The sequence below is a fragment of the Amphiprion ocellaris genome, chromosome 14 (genome assembly GCF_022539595.1).
Source record: "Amphiprion ocellaris isolate individual 3 ecotype Okinawa chromosome 14, ASM2253959v1, whole genome shotgun sequence".
In the NCBI taxonomy this organism is placed as follows: domain Eukaryota; kingdom Metazoa; phylum Chordata; class Actinopteri; family Pomacentridae; genus Amphiprion; species Amphiprion ocellaris.
In genome coordinates, this window is record NC_072779.1 from 18,811,795 (window position 1) to 18,830,464 (window position 18,670).

Genomic DNA, 18,670 nt, shown 5'->3' on the forward strand with positions numbered 1-18,670 from the left:
TATATATATATATATATATATATATATATATATATATATATATATATATGGACCTGTAGTTCCATCTGCTCCCCCTTTCCAATGCGTGGAAGTCAGACCCACTTGGAACCCATTTTTTAAAGATAATTAACAAATCACCTGCGCGGACGTGATTATCCTCAGACAAAATGGCTTCCTCTGCAATTACCTTAAATTTGAAAAAGTTAAAAGAAAAAATAAAGAGGGAACGTAGCTTGAAGCTCGAGCCAAACAAATGCAGTTCAAGGTTTACAGGTTCCACCACAAAACACTACAAATACTCAGAGGGAGAGGTTTCCAAACTAATCTCTGTATGGACTCTTTAGGTAAAATCCAATTTCTAATTTACTCTACTGATTTTTTTCTTGTGGCAGACCAATGTCTATATCCACACACAGACATACACACACGATTGTGAGCTCAATCAATAAACGGTACCAGCAAAGGCTGGTCAAAGGGCGTCACAATCCTACTATCTATACTTTGGAGTACGGTATACATATCCCAATACATAGTTCCAACTACAACACTACAAGAGTTTACAAGGCTAAAACAACCTCAACAGTCTTTTTTTTGTTAGTTTTTTGTTTTTTGAGAGGAATCAGAGTAGAGACGACACAGCCTTTGAGAACTGCAGTTGCCTTGCTACATGGTATTACATGTCTGGATAGTAAGATTAAGAAAATGAGGGAAAAAAACCCAAAGTTTTTTTTTTTTTTTTTTTAGTAAAATTGTAGCAAAGCCTAAACAATAGAAGCGCAAGACTAATTACCACCGTAAGCGACTTCCTTCCATCCACAGAATCAAACACCTGATTAGGTTTGCTGAAAAGATTAATAAAATCTAATACTTGTTTCGTTTCAAAAATATGAAGGGGGTTATAGATATAGGTATACATATGCTGCAAAAACTTAACCACAGGCAAAAGAAAAAGAAACGTGTGGATTTCTTGCCATAATCAAATGATGCTTCGTTGCCACCCGTTGCCATGTCAACGTCTGGGAGACGGCCAGCATGGCAACGGAAACTATCATCATAAAATGGTACAGTAGTAGAAATAGCTAGACCAGGAGGGGGCAGGCTCTCCTGGGAAAAGGTCCGCGGAGAGGTCCAATGATTGGTCATGCGGCTCGCTGTCAGGAATAATGGTTGTAGGGTGGTAGAGGGTGCCCAATGCCATTCTGGTAGTGATGGTGCTGGCGGTGGGCGATGTACTCTGCATAACCCATCGTCATCTTCTCGCTACGGTACCTAGGAATGAGAAGAGATGCGTTGGTACATCTAATCCTGTGTTAGGAGAGCTGTGATAACTCACAGTCTGTAACAAAACAGCAGAAAAGCTCTCACAGGGTACAGTTTAAAGATGTGTCAACATTGACAGAGAATCAGAGAGGCTGTCTTTCCTGTTCCACGCATTTGTCTTCCCTCGTTGAAACGTGGTTCTTACATTACCGACGACAGAACCCAATCGCAAACAGTTACACACAGAAGACTCTCTCAGGGATAAGGGCAGACAGCTGTTGATACATTTTAGACACGCCTTGGATGTATCACTGCTATACAATCACACACCGAATATTCGTAATTATCTCTGACGCAAAAACAAACCCCAGAACGTCTGCACCACTTCTGAGGCCATGGCCATGACTTAATACAACACTGTAATTCTATTATCTCTCCACAACACTGAGATAAACCTTTATAAAACATACTTTGGCTTGACTGCATCCACCTACACAACCATGATGCAGACTGCAGCATTAACTGTGCTATTACAAACTCTAATCTTTAAGATATTAACTGTAAAGCAGCAGTAGCCCCATTGCTGTGACAGCCTGCATGCAAGTATTTCATAAGCAAGCTACTAAACAACGTATTGCTAACATATCTACAATTTAGACTGACCAACTAATGTGTCAATTATGGTTCCGGTAAGTGTTTTAAGAATTCTTTTTTAAAACCTGATCTTCTGGCAAAAGAGGAAAGGCACCACTGAAGGGCTGAGAGCTTGGACGGTGTGTTCAGACAACTGGAGAAAAAAAAGCAGCTGGCAACCTGTCATTTTGAAGGGAAGCTGTCGATATAAAGCTACAAACTGATGCCCAACACTAGTCGCTGCATGATGCACGACCAATCAAAGTCGAGCTGAGCTTTTTCATTTTATTTCTGAAACGTCAACCAATGATATGTTTTACCATTTCCACCTCCTGTCTCTCTCCCCATTATCTCCCACTCAGTTCTGTTACTCTACCCTTTCACAGTGCTATTTAACCGTACTTTTCATTTAAAATCATGATGTTAACGTCACTGAGCAGCTGAGAAACACTTTAACAGACAATAGGTGGCTTCCCACTGCCGGAAATCGTAGCAGGCATGTGGTAGCACGAACATTTACAGGAAGCTAATCTGCTCTTTTAGCCTTTCAGTTTCCATTGTCGTGTGGGATCAGACAGCTCCAGACAAAATCTTAACAACAAAGGAAAGTTACAGGATGTAATAGCAGCTCTAAAAGCACATAGCAAACAGCAGAGCTAAGGAGGTTTGCTATGTTAGCCTGTATGATGAATTTTACAGGCAAGACTGCCACTTGAGGATGCAGATAGGGCAAAAAAAACTGCTTCATGTCCTCTCTAAGTTTAACCAGTCAATGCCAAGACCCACCCACCAGTTTTTCAGGGCAGCTCTTGGTTAATTTTTCTCCTCTGAAATTGAAATGGCCTGTAAGAGGTTCTACAGTAGCAGCTTTTGCAGTCGGAACTCACATAAAAGTCTAAAATGGCCCAAAAGTTCCTACAGTGGAAATCAGTTTAATGGGGCTGGCCATGCTTGGATTTTTTGTGTGCAAAATGCAAAACGGATACTTGGATTGATAAAGGATAGAGCTTCTGTACACAACATTTCCGTATGTCTCATGACGATGTTATAGTGCACAATATAGCAGATGAAATTTAAAGCCGAGAATTTGAACAGTACTAGAAAATGTACAAAATTCAGTGGAGTACCTAGACCCCCAGATTTTTTTTTTTACTATTTTCAAATGTGTAGTCTTCAGCCTCAACTTAAACGGTATCATTTTCCCACTCAGAATCTTGTGAAACCATTAAATGTTTGATATAACTTTTCACATAAGCTGTTGCTGCTCTCCAACACCTGCAAACATGACCATTGCTTGTCACACACTTCTTTAGTTTCATAAGGTCTGTGCAGTCTGACACATTAATGAATCGGCATAAATAATTTAATCCAATAAATGCAATTTTACCTGGTTAACTTAATGGTCTTCCTGAAGTCGTTTGTGATGGGAGCTTTGTAACCTCCCTTTCGTAGTAAGGAATCTATGGTTTGAATGTGGTCCCAACCTAGATTTGTAAAAAGAAAAACCCAGAAAAATCCATGAAAACAACTCTGAATATCCATGCACAGTTCAATGATCAACATCGGTATTAACCCTCCTGTTGTCTTCATTTACAGGCACCAAAAAATGTAGTTTTCTTGTCTGAAAAAAATCCAAAAATTCAGCAAAAAAAATTCCCCAAATTTCTGAAAATTTCCAAAACCTTTAGGAAGAAAATTCCAGTTTCCCTTAAGTTTAACTTTAAAAAAATCCCCCAAATTTGGCAAGAAAATTCTTGTAAATATTTTCAAAAAAATGAGTAAAAATCTTCCAAAAAATCCTAAAAATATCTAAAGCGAATACATATATATCAGTAAAACTTCTAATATTTTCTTTAAGAACATTCACAAAAAAAAAAACAACTAAATTCCAGCAAATTTCGCTGGATTTTGGTTGATTTTTTTTTTGTGAATGTTCTTAAGAAATACTTTTTTTTAGCATTTCTTTTTTTCCACCAAAAATGTTCAAAAATTTCCCAAAAATGTTGAAAATGTGGATATTAGAAGTTTCACTGTGAAAAAAGTGTTTTTTTCCACATTTTAAAACTTTAAAACGGGTCAATTTGACCCGCAGGACGACACGAGGGTTAAAAGCAGACGAGGCTACAACGCTAGAGGCACAAAAAAATCTCACCTTGCTCCTTTGCAACCTCTGGTAGGTAGGTGGCGGTGCGTTTTGATCCTTTTTCATTGAAAAACTCTATCCTAATACCGTGAACACCCACCTAGAATTCAAAGGTGCAACAAAGAAAAGAATATGTTAAACTCCATGAACTGCTCCATCCATTTAAGTCAATTGTCAAGGTTTTTCCTACCAGCGACGGGCCTTTAGGGGGTAACTCTCTGCATTTACCAACAGTAAATGCAATGAGTCTCTGTTACCTTATTTGACATAGATCTGTGCATTGTCCTGTCTGTTATGATGAAGATAGTGAAACAGCAGTAAACAAAGCTGGTTACAAATTAACAGCTGTTTTTATTCTCAAGTATAAGCATACAGACACTAGTGATTCTTCTTCAGTACTGGCCAAAACCTCGATAAGGAGTGCCAAAAATTCCTCTATGCATAAAAAACTGCCATGTCAGATGTGTAATAACAGAAAGTCATTCTGCTAAAACTGTACTTTAGGGAAAGACGGTTTGCTCATTTCACAAACAAATGCAATGTATGTGCATTTGTGCCAGCAAGGTACAGCATAGTAGCAGCCTCAGTGTTTTTCCACTTTTCCATTAGCTCTAATCATGTGGGGAGACATGTTAATATACAGCATGATATATGTGTTATTTTTCTTCATCTTAATACTTGTAGTGGAAATAAAGGCTACAATTAAAAAGTATAATTGAAACTAAAAGCTCTAATTCCCATTTTCTTCCATGGAGGATAGCTGCCAGACGCATCTTTTGATGTACCAGAGGGAGCTCTCGTAATGCAGAGCATCAAACAGCTCCAAATGTAGCTGATTTGACTTTCATTATCAAAATTTTAATTGGCAAAATGAAAGAATTAAATCAAAGCACTATTTTTTTAAAACATGCAAATCAATTAGTATTACAATGGTAGAGTTGCAGTTATAAATAAGCACACAAGAATTACTTTTTGCTGGCATTTAAACAATGCTGCTTAGGTCTTTAAGTGACACAGCCAGAAAAACCCCACAGAAATGCGGATGTGCAGGTGAATGTTAAAAGCAGAAAGACTGACACTGCCCTGAATGAGCATCGCAGCTGTAAGGCACCACAGGAGCTATTATTCACAGTGCGGGGGCAATCGCTGTGCTCAGCTAGGTTTTAGCAAAGCACGTCTCTTACCTCCCAGTCAAGGTAATCACCGACGTCTTCAAAGTTGGTGAGAAGAGACACTGAGCAGAAGAGGCGAGGCAGCTCATCCCTTGTCATAGGGGGGAAGCGGCTGTCTTTAAGGGCACTGCAGACAGAAAAACACAAAGAAAGGCCGCATTACAAGAGATGATTCAGTCATTACAAGCAAGTTTTAGAAGGTGTGACAGTTTGATTACTAGGTGCAGGACTTTTAAATGCCTGACTTCTGGTGATGGCTTGAAAAAGACGCAACACTTTCCACTAACCCCTTTCTGTCATGAGGGCTTTCCTCTAATATAAACAATCCGGGGACACAAAGAGGCCAGCGGGGTCATAGCATGTCAAACAGTGTGTGTGTACAGAACACCGCACAGGGAGGTGTGTGTGTGTCTGCATGTATTTGATAAGTCAATGGTGGCTGCCTTCAGGTCAAAAAATACGTTCCACCCCAGATGTTTAATCACTAGTCTCTCAAATAGAATTTTTAAACTGTGTCCCTGTACCAAGCACTCTGCAAAGACTGAAATGTGCAAAAGCATTGCGCAAAATAGTTAGCTTGACCACCCTTCCCCTTTCAAACAACACCAGATTTTCAAGCTACTTGGCAGGTGGGTGTTTGAAGCTTAGAGAAATTGTAACAGTTCCTCTGTGGATTCGGGCTGTCTTAACTGCTTCTTCATGTAGTCCCAGACTGACTGTATCATGTGGAGATCAGGGCTCTGTGGGTGCCATACCATCTGCTTCACGACTTGTCCTCTTATAGCTGAAGACACGTGGCCTTATGACTGTGGCTGTATGTTTGGGGTCAGTGTCCTGCTGCACCAAGAATTTGGGACCAAACAGGCGCCTCCCTGATGGCACCGGGTGATATATTAGAATCTGCCTGTTCTTCTCAGCATGAAGGAGATCATTAACTCTAACAAAGTCAGCTTGACACATCTTTCATTTGCCGCATGCCTTGTGTCTTGTTGCTATGCTCACTCTTATCAGTGTTGGAGTTTTAGCAACCTTACATGTTTGGCTTGGCTGTCCCCCACCCAGTTTTTTTATCCCTATGAAGCTGTTTGTGGTTCACTTCATGACTTTGTTCATATTACGCTGCCGTTCCTTAGCACCTGTTTGGTATAACGGTGTCACACACTAAAGCAGAAGGTATGAAATAACCAGCACCCCATACGAGGTGAGGCTATTAAATAACGAGGCTGGGCTATGCAAGTTGAACCACAGCGCACATACATGTACCCAATCAATCAGCCGTATCACAACTTAATCAATGGGAAAAAATAAACCACACCTAAAAGTTTCAATATATATGGCTTAAAAAGAGCTGAAATTAATCAAATTGAATTACAGCATTGGCTCATTATTGTACAGTCACACCTCATTTAAATACCACAATTAAGGTTTAGTTTTGCTCCTCACCACATACCTGCCTAGATGGAACCCAGGTTGCATTTAAATGAAGGTCAAAACTTACATGCTGAATGTAGATTCCTAAAAGCAACTATTGGGTGGCATGACGGTACAGTGGTTAGGACGTCTTGTGTCTATGTGGGTTTTCTGCAAGTGCTTGATGTCCCTCCAACAGTCTAAAGACATGCATGGTAAGTTAATTAGTAATTCTAAGCTGGCAGAAGGTGTGTGAGCATGCATGTTTAGCTGTCTCTTTGTATTAGCCCTGTGATGGACTGGTGATCTGGTATTTCCAGCCTCCCTCTAATATCAGCTGGGATAGACTACAGCCCCCTGTGGAACTGGACGGATATAGAATTGCAACAATTGTCCACCAAAATAATGTAGTGTCGCGATGTTTAGACGACGGTCAGACAACACAATCATACAGTACATAACCAGTGTCTATTTGTCTTAACATCTTAACACAGAGTTACCTTGTAGGGCACCCTGTCTTCTCTTTATTTGCAATAGACATCAACTTGAAAAACTGACTTAAGGACATTAGTAAGTATTCTTTGAATGTCTTTTGAACCCCCAGGAGGACCTGGGATCAAAGAGACAAATGTTCAATACAGCATTACAGAAAGTGAAACAAATGAGACATTTTTTATAGAATAAATCCTTTACGGTCATGCAGAAACCAAGTGCGAGTTCTGAGGGCAGTTTCCTGTTACTGTTAAGTTGCTGTTTGTACAAAGTTGGCTATGATAATGTTCTTGATTCCAATTTCCTTCTTGTTTGCTTACATTTCAAAACGTCTTTTTTTCTAGAATCTTACGGTGGCGCAGCACTTGGCCTACAATTTGATATCTGGACAAATGAGTGTGGACTGCAGCTTACCTGGTAAGGGTGTACTCCCTGAGTCCTGAGTGCAGATTCATGGCAGAAAATGTACCTATACAACCCCTCAACCGTTTGTCTCTGCCTATTTTCCATGTGACAAACAGCGGGCTGAAAAACAGAAAAGAGCAAGGGGACATCTTAAATTAGTTGAACTTCAGTAACGTGCACACCAGATGTACATTTCAGTAGCGTATGAAAGTCACTTAACGTCACACATCGCTTAGATACTTTGGCTAGTGTGCCAGAGTTCTTATTCACATTGGGTGGAAGTGTTTTTCATGATGTATCAGTTTTCATCAAAGACTGCAGCTTCTTTTCCAGAGTAATGGGCCATCTGTCTGCCCATGACAGAAAAACCAATTCTTTTAAGTCTTTTTCTTTTAGTTGTCTCGCCTTTTATGCAGATAGAGGGATCTTCCAGCTTTAATGGTGAAATAGCTTCTGGGAAAGAACACAAGCCTAGGGAGTAACAAATTGATTACACAAAAAATCTCCTCAGATGTGGCAATTCATCTCCTGTCTGATTCATAAACAAGGGTGTGAATGACAATGAATACCCCAATTAAAAACTATGTAACTGCAGCCAACGCTGTTTCAGCAGACTATAATGACAACAGTTTAAAGGTATCTCATCTCATCTGGGTTTGCATAACAATTGTTCATTTTCATGCAACAACAGTCAATTCTCATAGGCATTAGAGGCAAAATTATGTAAAACAGAGTGATAGCCATGCAAAAATATGTAAATAACACCCAACACCCTTTTTACAATAAACACCTTTCGGTTATCAGTTTGGTGTCTGTCTAATAGAAATAATACACTTCAATTTGAAATCCGTTTTGTAGTCTGCACTGGTGGCATAACTGTTCGTGCTTCAAGCTTTACTGCAACCAAAAAGAATCTTTTAAAGAGTGTGTTTTTGTATGTCATTTAAATGGAAAGAGTAAGTGATGTTCACTGTTTTATGGATGTTTTGCCAGCTAAGTCTTGGTCTCACATGTCATGTCACAACCAACACAGGGCTCGAGATATTTCTGTTTTCTCAAGATAAACATCAACTCCAGTTTTAGGAGTACCAGGTAAATGACAATTCAGCATGACAGTTACATTGTAATAAGAATACTCATGTCATTGATTAGTTATTAGGTAGCAGGGATTAATCCTTTTACTCAAGTATTCTTGTGTTATTCACAACTAAGTCAACCTACGACGTGGAGAGACTTTTGTCATTTCCCACATTTATTCCATCTTATTTTTCTTCATATACACCTAGAAGGAGTCTTTATATTATTTCTCTTTGAGAATATTTATATAGAAAAGCTTGCAAAATTATTCATTTTGGCTTTACTCATTAAAAAGAGTTGTGGGTACACTAAAATTAGTGCTGCAACAGAGGACTGTTTTCATATTAATAGATTATTTTTGATTAGTCTTTTGGTCAGAAAATTGTCGAAAATGTCAGTTGGTGTTTTCCAAAACCCAAGATGATGACCTCAAATGTCTTGTTTTATATACAATACAGTATGATGGTTGAGGGTTTTCCCTAGAGAAGAAAATTCGAATGTCAGGACCAATCGCAGACTCTTATCTCAAATCTGAAACTCATTTGCACATATTTTGTATTCATTTATTGGAGAAAGCCTTGAGCTCATGTAACTTTACAAAAAGAAACACATATGAAACATCTCCTTTAACATATGAAACACTTTAATTTTTAGCTCATTTCCAATTAACAACTGTTTATAAAAAAAAATTTTCAAGGTCTGCATCTACAGATTACTACCATATAGATAGATAGATAGATAGATAGATAGATAGATAGATAGATAGATAGATAGATAGATAGATAGATAGATAGATAGATAGATAGATAGATAGATAGATAGATAGATAGATAGATAGATAGATAGATAGATAGATAGCAAATGGTTGAATAGAGATGGAAAAACAAAGAAGTTACGAGAGCCCTGGTGTGGTCCTTACTATCAATGAGAAAAAGCTGGTATTCCAAGGCCATTATATTACTGGTATTCCTTATTTTCGCAGCAGGGCAGATATGCACATTAAACAAATTAACATGTTAGCAAGCAATTTGATTAATCTTAAATCACAGTTAGATTTTAGTTGCTGCTTTGGCTTACTACAGCTCACAATTTTACCAAATCTATGTTATCTGGCAGCATTACACAGACATCAGTAAGCATTACATTACCAATTAACTACAGTGGCATTTATCTTAAAATATTCATCCCTTCAAGTCAAGTAAGAGTCAGCAACCTAAATTAGCTGACTAGTCATGCTAACATACCTGCGGCAGTGCTTGTTGACTAGAGTGGTCCATTAGTCTTCTTGCAGTCAAAATAAAGCTACATACATACATTATATATATATATATATATATATATATATATATATATATATATATATATATATATATATATATATATATATATATATATATATATATATACACACACACATTAGGGCTGCCACAAACGACGCGTCGACGAATCGCCTGAGCACGATACGTCATCAAAAGCGGACGTGAGCGCGCAATGCAACAGAAATCACCGTCCGAGTGGAGCGCGGAACACGCATGGACATCCGCGCTGTATCGTGCATATATAGTATATGCACGATGCGGCGCGGATGTCCGCGCTGTATCGTAAACGCGGATGTCCACGCTGTATTGTGCATATATAATATATGCATATACTATATATGCACGATACAGCGCGGATGTCCATGCGTGTTCCGCGCTCCACTCGGACGGTGATTTCTGTTGCATTGCGCGCTCACGTCCGCTTTTGATGACGTATCGTGCTCAGGCGATTCGTCGACGCGTCGTTTGTGGCAACCCTAATATACATACATACATACATACATACATACAAATATATCTCATAGGTTCTTATCTCTAAATTGTTGTACTACCACCATCGCTAAAACTGTGCCAAAAATGTCACAGTCTGAAGCCCTGCACTGTTTACTGGCTAACTATGCAGAACACTGCATCTATATCAAACATTGCAGTTGTTCTGAGCATTTCAATAATTCAATGTGACAATGCCCCCGAGTGAAGGACATGTCGAGGACATCACAGACCACAAGTCTGAATTTCTCAAACCTGTGGGAGTTTTCACATTTGGTTCGCATTAGCTTGCTGAGTTCCTAGCAGAAATGGAATATAGTATTTATAGTTCTGTTTTCATTGATGTATAATCACCTGTAACTACGAACAGTTGTGTTTTGTTAGCTTACCATTCACCTTTTTTGTCTTCAGAGAAAGCAGGTCATCTTCCACAGAGCGTGCCATGTTTATACAGTAACCCAGAATGAACAAACCAAACACTGGCTCTGAAGAGGGCCTTTTGCTTTATGTAGTCGCCACCGCAGTTTCTCCTCCATGCTTGAAAAGGGATAGATATGCAGATGGTAGCAATCTGCTGCCTCACCGCTAGATGCCACTAAATCCTACACACTGGTCCTTTAAGGTAAACTTAGATGGGGTTTGAGTGTCTAACAGAGGTGAAAAAGTTACAATATTGTAAGCTCACATCAGTAAATTTGTTTAGCTGGTGAAAATCAGTCAGCACTAAACGTTCACTTTTATTAAATGACATATAAGCCCAATGCACTGCTGGTCACAAAAATGTCCAGGTAACATGGGATTTGACAAAATCCCTGCCTCATTCCTGATAAGGCATTTTAAGTCCTCACAGCCTCTTTCAGTGAAGCACTTATCCTGATTAACCACACTATGTTAGTTAATGTTTAGTAGGGTTTAGTATTTAGCGTAGATACTTGGAATGCGGACCAAAATAAGGGTCTCAGAAGGCTTTTTTTTTTTTTTTTTAAATTGACACACCAATCAAGACACGTCCATCCATTTTTTCTTCAGTAGAGACTGACTGAGGGGTATGCTAGATTGGGTTTACACTGGAATCACTCATATTGCTACTATAGGGGGCTACATGTTGAGATAACACTTGAGTGCAGATTTACAGATACGAAAGTTATGTAAGGAATCAGGACTGTCAGAAATGAATTGTCAAAAAATCCTACTTTTTATTAGAAAAATAAACATTTCTTAGATTGTAAAATCGAAAATACACTTATAGATTATCTGACATGCATTTGGTCAGCCTAGCTAATTCGGAAGGTGTGGCACACATCCATTTACTGTTCAGTGATTGCTACACCACTGTGAATTTTGATCAGCTCTTGAATCACACAGTGTCAAGCATTTTGCCTGGAGTTTCTTGAGGTGGAGTTTAAACAGGCTTTTAATAATAATAATAATGTTAGTGTGACATAAATAATGAGTACTTTCAAATACCTTGGGAATGTTGGCAGTGTTCACATTCAGTAAATACATACCCTCCACAACCACGAATATACATCTGACATGTATACAGCTCTGTATTTATAGCTAAGTGTGACACTGGCTGTCACTTCAATGTGTCACATGACAGCACCTAATGAAAACACAATACAGCAACGCCTTTCAGTATTTTAAAACCCTTTTAAAAAGGTGGCCTTTGACAATATGTTTTTTCACCCAGTATAGGTCAGTGACTATAAATGGAAACAATCCTTTTACAGCCTCCAAATGTGAGTAAAACACCCGTAAAGTCACATGCTATCATATTTCAACGGTCACACAAGCATAAGGTGGGGACAAAATGTTTCGATGGAGGGCGCAGGAGTGCAATTACGGGCAGAAAATATACATTTACTGCTCTTAAGGTTCATTTGGTCAAAGCACTTAAAAATAGCATATTCAGTGGATGCTTCAAATGGTTAAAAATCGTCTGTCTGCTTGCTTCATGATCCCACACTGTCACTACTCCACCTTTAGCGTCAGTTAAATTAAGCAAAGCTTAGTACTGCTAAGTACTTAGCAAGTACCACCTTTTCTTTGTTGTTGATGCTAAACTCGGTTATTTTTCCCTAATTCGAAAGTACACTACTTCGTACTAAACAAAACCTGCTGTAAATGAGTAATCTTAAGTGTTGTCTATCTGTAATATTAATGACACCGTGAATATATCTATCACAAAATTAATTACTTCAAGCTCATTAGTGCTCCGTTACTAAGCTAATGTAGCTTATAGCTAACAAAGCTAAACCTGGTATGTGGCAATCCGGAGTTCATTGAGGGCAACTCAAAGGATTAAGAATATTACCATTAACTTTTGATGTTTTTTATCTTAACATGTTAAATGATCCGACCTAAGCAAAGATTCTGCTGCTGTTAAACGAAAACAATAAACGATATAATCTTCGTTCCACCCTGCCTTTTTACTGTCAGTGGCTAGCTGATATCGGCTAACGCTAGTAGCAAACACCCTAAGCTAACGTTAGCCAGTGGTATTCGAGTTAGACCGACAGTATCGTGAAATGTTTTTTTTTTCGCATAGCACCAACGGGAACTTTAAAAGTGACAGTCTACATCATTCATTGATGAATAACACAGTTTCATAAATACCATAGTGAATTCAGTGTAACGATCATATTCGGCTAGTTTAGCTGCGGGCCAGTGCAGACAGTCTCTTCGACAAGGCCCGAATTCCAACTGGCCAATTCAAGCTCTGATCGAGAGCTTTCGTGTTAAATTCATGATAAGTGAAATGTTGTTTCGATATGACAGTTTGTGATCTCAACAGTGAAGCATAATACACAGCTACACCCGTCAAGTGTGCGGCAGTAGACATTAGCAGAAGGGATACAACAGTGAGCTTTGACATGCAGCAAAACAACAAAAGACCAAAATACTCACTAGGGATCATTTGTAAACCTGGGTGTTCTCGGAGGTTGGTATCCGTACAGATGGCAATAAAGCACGTCAAAACAGAAGCAGCACATCTCCGCTGAGACGACCATTTTTCTGCCTCCACTTCCCGAACCAGGTCCCGGGCTGAGATTCGGAGAGAGGCCGGATGTAGTGTAACCGGCCGGGGCTGGGGACAGAGCGTTTGTGCCGCTGCTACCACTACTACTACTGCTGCCGCTAACGTTACCCCCGGGTCCCCCCAGGCCGTTGGCTCGGCTCACGTTCGCCGCCGCTGCAACAGTCGCGGAGGAGCCAATCCCCAACTCCGAGCCACAATGTCCGGTTCCTGCCACCCCGCTTCCCGCCCCCACCCCGCCGGGACCCCCCGACCCGGGCGATCCCGACAGTTTCTGCTTCTTCACCCCGCAGCACCCGGCCGCCATCTTGGAACAATCTGCACCGACACACCGCTTCCGACCCATAACCGTCACCGCGGGAAGGGTGGGGGGGAACGCCGACCAGACGTAGAAATCCCACTGCGTTGATACGTACGACGGACAATACTCCACTTTCACTCTTTTATTTTTTTTTGTCGGACGACGAAATAACCGATGTGGTGAGAAGACTGCAATGTCACCCTAGCGTTGCCTTTAAAAATGCGTGACTTCGCTACGCAAAATCCATAGCTGGATAAGCGTTTTTCCTTGAGTAGTCAGCCAGTCCAGCTTTGGACCGCGGTGTTACAGTGGATCACCTATAACGTCAGCCAAATATGCACCCCTTCTCCCTAACACGACACCATCCGAGGCAGTCAGTCAGTTCCCCTTTAACACACAAGTTCAGGGAGTGCACGGTCCGAACAGGCCGCAGATGACAGTACCCAGGCGGTCCAGATGTGAAGCCGACAGCCAGTGCGCTGTAGCCCCGCAGCACACCTCTCCAAGTGGAAGCCGGGAGCTTGAGTACGCAGGACCCATAAGCTTCAGCACAAATTGCGCACAATGTCTTGGACCGCGTAGCTTCTCATTGCACCAGCTTGTTTGCGACTGCCTCACGAACTTCTAATTACACAACAGGCCCAGTATGTTGGAATTCCAGACGCAGAGTAAAATGGCATCTGACAATGCGGGGTTGGCATGGCACAATGAAACGCGTCAGCGCCGAGCAAGTCATTTCGTTAGCCCACAGTTTGCACCTGCATGATGTCTGCTCTTGGACCTGGTTTGGGGGAAAAAATCTCAATAACACCCCCGCGTCAAACGGAGAGCTCAAAGTTTTCAGTATAGGATTGTTTGGAGGCTGTCATCCGCTCATGGGGACACATAGAGAAGATCATTCTAGTCCGTGAGCCGTGAGAAATCCTCCGGGTTTGGCAACCTTCGCTCCGCATCCGTCTCTCAGCTGCTACAGTTCAGTGCTGTTCGGGTGAAAGCCCTGTGATCGGTCTGTGGACATCGGTGTCGTCGGCACGCCGGAGCCGGATTCAGAAAATGTGTTGCGCCCACTTGCTACACATAATGCGTAGCTTCTGGGGGTATCAAATGTGCAATTCAGAAGAAACGAGCGCTGCCGTGGAGGCATGCGCGCTCATGACGTCCGTACGCGTGTTTGCGTGCGTGCGTGAAAAAGTATCTGTGCCCTGAAGTTATAAAAGGCACAGCAGCAGAGAGGAGTGCTGCTCCAAACTGATTTGCAGTCTCTTTGTGTTGCTCCGCTCTGTGAATTGAGATAAAGATTACACACACCGAGGCTCTTTAGTTTTCAACACTCATTTATTCAGAATGTCTCATTTGGCACATCTCATATGTCTGCTTCACTTCAGGGCCGCTGGTAGAAATTCTGTGGGCTTATAAAGCCATCTTATTTGGGACCCCAGAACAGTAAATACTGGAAGCATTCACGTGAACAATCAATTCAGGCTATAATGACAGGAGCAACTCTTACTGAATCCCCAACTCTCATGCTCCAGTCCCACAAGTGTCAATATCCCTTATTCATTGCTAATAACTGTATTTATTACTATCATTGAAACCTTGTGTTCACTTTAAACATGCTCTATGACACATATCTAGGGCCCAACTGACATGGAGTTTTTGAGGCCGATGCCAATTCCGATATTTGGCAGAAAAAATTCAGATAACCGATTAATCGGCCGATTATTTTAAAAAATATATAATGAATAAAATAACTTCTTTTTTGGTCCCTCAGTGCTTACAACAACAAAGCTATGAACTACAGGCAGAACAGTGTACTGTTTTACAATACTTTGTCCTTTAGTATTTGTTTAACTTTACAACAGAGAGGAATTTTCAAGTACAAAAACATGCAACAAAGCATCAAATCTCTGGGAAATTATATAACCTAGAAAAAGTCAGTCTATGAAATACATCTTGTCTTGTACTTCTTGTTACTGCAAATTAGAGGTAGGTTTTATTTTTTTATATATATATATATATATATATATATATATATATATATATATATATATATATATATATATATATATATATATATATATATATATATATATATATATATATATATATATAAAGTGTGAATAGCCTTGCATTTATTGTTGATAACTGTATTTATTCCTATCATTTAAAAATGCATACATTATAGATAGATTCTAGACGTGTCAAACATGCTCTTTGTCACATATCTATAGCTGTACAAAGTAGTTCAACACTCATTTCCTTATCTTTAACCTGTTGCCATTGTTTAAATCATATGCTTTTGTGTGTGTCTAAGTACTTTGATGAAATGCATTTTTCTCTAAGAAATCTAATTTGCTGATTTAAATGAATGTCTTATTTTGCAAAGATTATTTTGATTGATTTGGTGAGCATAATTATATTAGTAATTGCGTCAGCCTCATAATGTGTTATTCAGACCCAAACTGCTGCATTAGCGAGATGTAGAACTAAATTCAAGTTTGGTAATTTTATGAAATTGGCTTGACAAATTAATTAATTAATTAATTAATTAATTTAATAAACTAACTTGAGCTGAGGATTTCAAGTTCTCTCTCCTTTGTTAGCACACCTGGACAGTTTCAGACAATCTGGTAGTTAATGTCTGGTAAATAAAAATACTATTGATTGTAAAGCAAGAGTTCATTGATCTAACTCAGTATAGTTTGTTGATTGAACCTTATTTCATTAGAAATTATCATAACTTGAAAAAGACTAATGTATTTTTGCTGCTGTATACGATATATTTTTCATTGAGCCTAAACATTATTTTATGGAGTGTACATGGCAAATAAAACTTTTGCAAATGTCTCCTGTCGAATTTTGTATCACATAATCATTCTCCAGCTCCTCCTCCATTCACCACTCCCGTGCTGCCTCTTACGTTTTAGTCAGAAACGACCTTATCAATAAAGAGAGCAGTGAGTGTTGTCTAAAAGTCAGTGATTAATATGTGGTCGGATCAGCTGATGATGACCGTAACCTGAATCATGATGCAGGGTTGAGTGTTCTGGGAAATGGAAATGTGTTATGCCGAGAGGAATATTGCTTTGGTGGGTGGCACCGGGGCAGGAGATCTCAGCCTCTGCTAAATAAAACATCTAGACATTGAAATTATCACATTTATTCAAGGCAGTGTCATGGCATCTCTGGCATGCATTTAAAACACAAGCAGCTGCACCTGTATTTGCTGCACTTAAGTTTCATTTCATTTGAAATGTCATATATAAGACTGACTACTGAAGTTAGTTTACTCTTGTAATACATATTCCAGTCACAAATTACACTAGAAGTTGTTTTCCATACTTATTTTTTAATAGAATTTCTGTTAAATTTGTTAAAGAAAAACATTTGATTCAAATTCAGCCAGGCAGCAGCGGTTAGCACTGTTGTCTCACAGCTTGAAGGTCTTGTGAAGTTTGTATGTTCTCCCTGTACCTGTGGATGGATGGATGGATGGATGGATGGATGGATGGATGGAATTTAGCCGTCTTCAAGGTGTTTGGCCAATAATGGATATTAAAAATTCGGTAAAACAATAGCATCAAGACCATTTGTAGTGTCCATAAAATCATCAAACAAAAAGTTGATTAGAATAAATGATCTGACAGCATAGACATGGATTTCAGGGGGGTGCACAGGATATACATCAATCTTCCACTGCAGGAACTTGGGGCAGGCGAGTTTATGACCGCCACCAAAATTTTCCATTTCAGACTTTCTGTTTCCATTGTGGTGTTGGAACAGACAGCTTCTACTGTGACATCAATTCTGAGTGCATCAACACAACAACAAATAGTTAATACTGGACCTAACTCCAGTTCTAAGAGCATGTAGGAAACATGGAGGGTTTGTTGTGATTGCCTGTATGGTGCATGTTGCATTGAAGATGAGGTTGTTAGAGAGGAGAATTCTGCTACTCAATGAAGACATTGAGAAAATAGAGCAATAGCAGTTGTCTGAGATGAATCAATCCACATTTGTCTTCTCCAAGTTTAACCAATCAGCAACGAGGCCCACACTGCAGTGTTCCAGGGCTGGGCAGAGGTACCCACCTTTGAGTTACTACCTTTTTCCCCCAAAAAACAGTCTGCAAAAGGTTCTGAAGGATGCATAGAGCACATACAAATGTTTGGGTCACCTTAAAGCAGTCTGCAAGTTCCTGCTGAGGAAAACAGTGGTAAATTTAGAACACACGGATTTCTCCTCCCCAGTAATAACACATAGAAGGAAAGAAGTTTTATTTAAAAACATTAAACACGTACGTTGTCGCTGAATTTTGCGTTTTTTCTTTACAAGGGAATTTTCAGCATGAAACGATGCACAGAAGGCACACATTGGTTCCTAAAATTCACCAGAATGCAGCATCTGATGTCTTAATTTTCCACGTTGAAGCAGTCCAGACCTTTACTTTATATGTCTCTCCCCAGTGTTCAAAGGATACATACGACCATATTACAGAGGGATGTTCTGTTTCCTGACAGCAGACAACAGGGTGAATATAATAAAACTCAAAGGAGTATGTAATATCCTCAGTGCTATTTTCTTTGCTGTTTATTCTCATAACAGGAGCAAAGCCACCAAAACTGATGTAAATGTCTTCAATATTGCTAAGCCAAACATTGCTTTTGTTTTTGTTAAAGTTATCTCAGTATTGACGTGCTTTGGTGACCATTTGCTTTGTCCTCAGTATAATCTGCTGTTAAGTCTACACTGTAACAAATTGCTGTAAGAAAACAGCGAAATTCTGACGGTAACATACTGTTTTCCGTGAAAACAGTATGTTACCGTAGAAAATAATGCATTCTGGGAAATATTTACGGGCGGGCTGGCGTTTCCCATAAATACTGTATTATACTGTATATAACGTTGCATTCTGGGAGAGATGTTGAA

General features: G+C 39.6%; 1 protein-coding gene across 1 annotated transcript; it reads right to left on the reverse strand.

Annotated features, from left to right (window-relative positions):
• Positions 1–684: 684 nt before the first annotated feature.
• ammecr1 (AMMECR nuclear protein 1) lies at positions 685–14,829 on the reverse strand. Its single transcript, XM_055017310.1, has 6 exons — positions 13,311–14,829; positions 7,525–7,635; positions 5,221–5,335; positions 4,046–4,136; positions 3,281–3,377; positions 685–1,269 (listed from the first exon to the last, which is right to left on the reverse strand). Exons 1-6 carry the CDS (start codon positions 13,784–13,786, stop codon positions 1,155–1,157), a joined length of 1,005 nt encoding a protein of 334 aa, XP_054873285.1. The 5' UTR covers positions 13,787–14,829; the 3' UTR covers positions 685–1,154.
• Positions 14,830–18,670: the final 3,841 nt, after the last annotated feature.

What these genes read in the sequence shown, in the direction of transcription:
- ammecr1 (XM_055017310.1), bottom strand. Translation starts at nt 13,786, where the DNA reads ATGGGTCGGAAGCGGTGTGTCGGTGCAGATTGTTCCAAGATGGCGGCC. An exon ending in AGGTTTACAAATGATCCCTA is followed by an intron (nt 7,636 to 13,310) that starts GTGAGTATTTTG and finishes TCTGTTTTTCAG; the next exon opens with CCCGCTGTTTGTCACATGGA. An exon ending in GTGATTACCTTGACTGGGAG is followed by an intron (nt 4,137 to 5,220) that starts GTAAGAGACGTG and finishes TTTGAATTCTAG; the next exon opens with GTGGGTGTTCACGGTATTAG.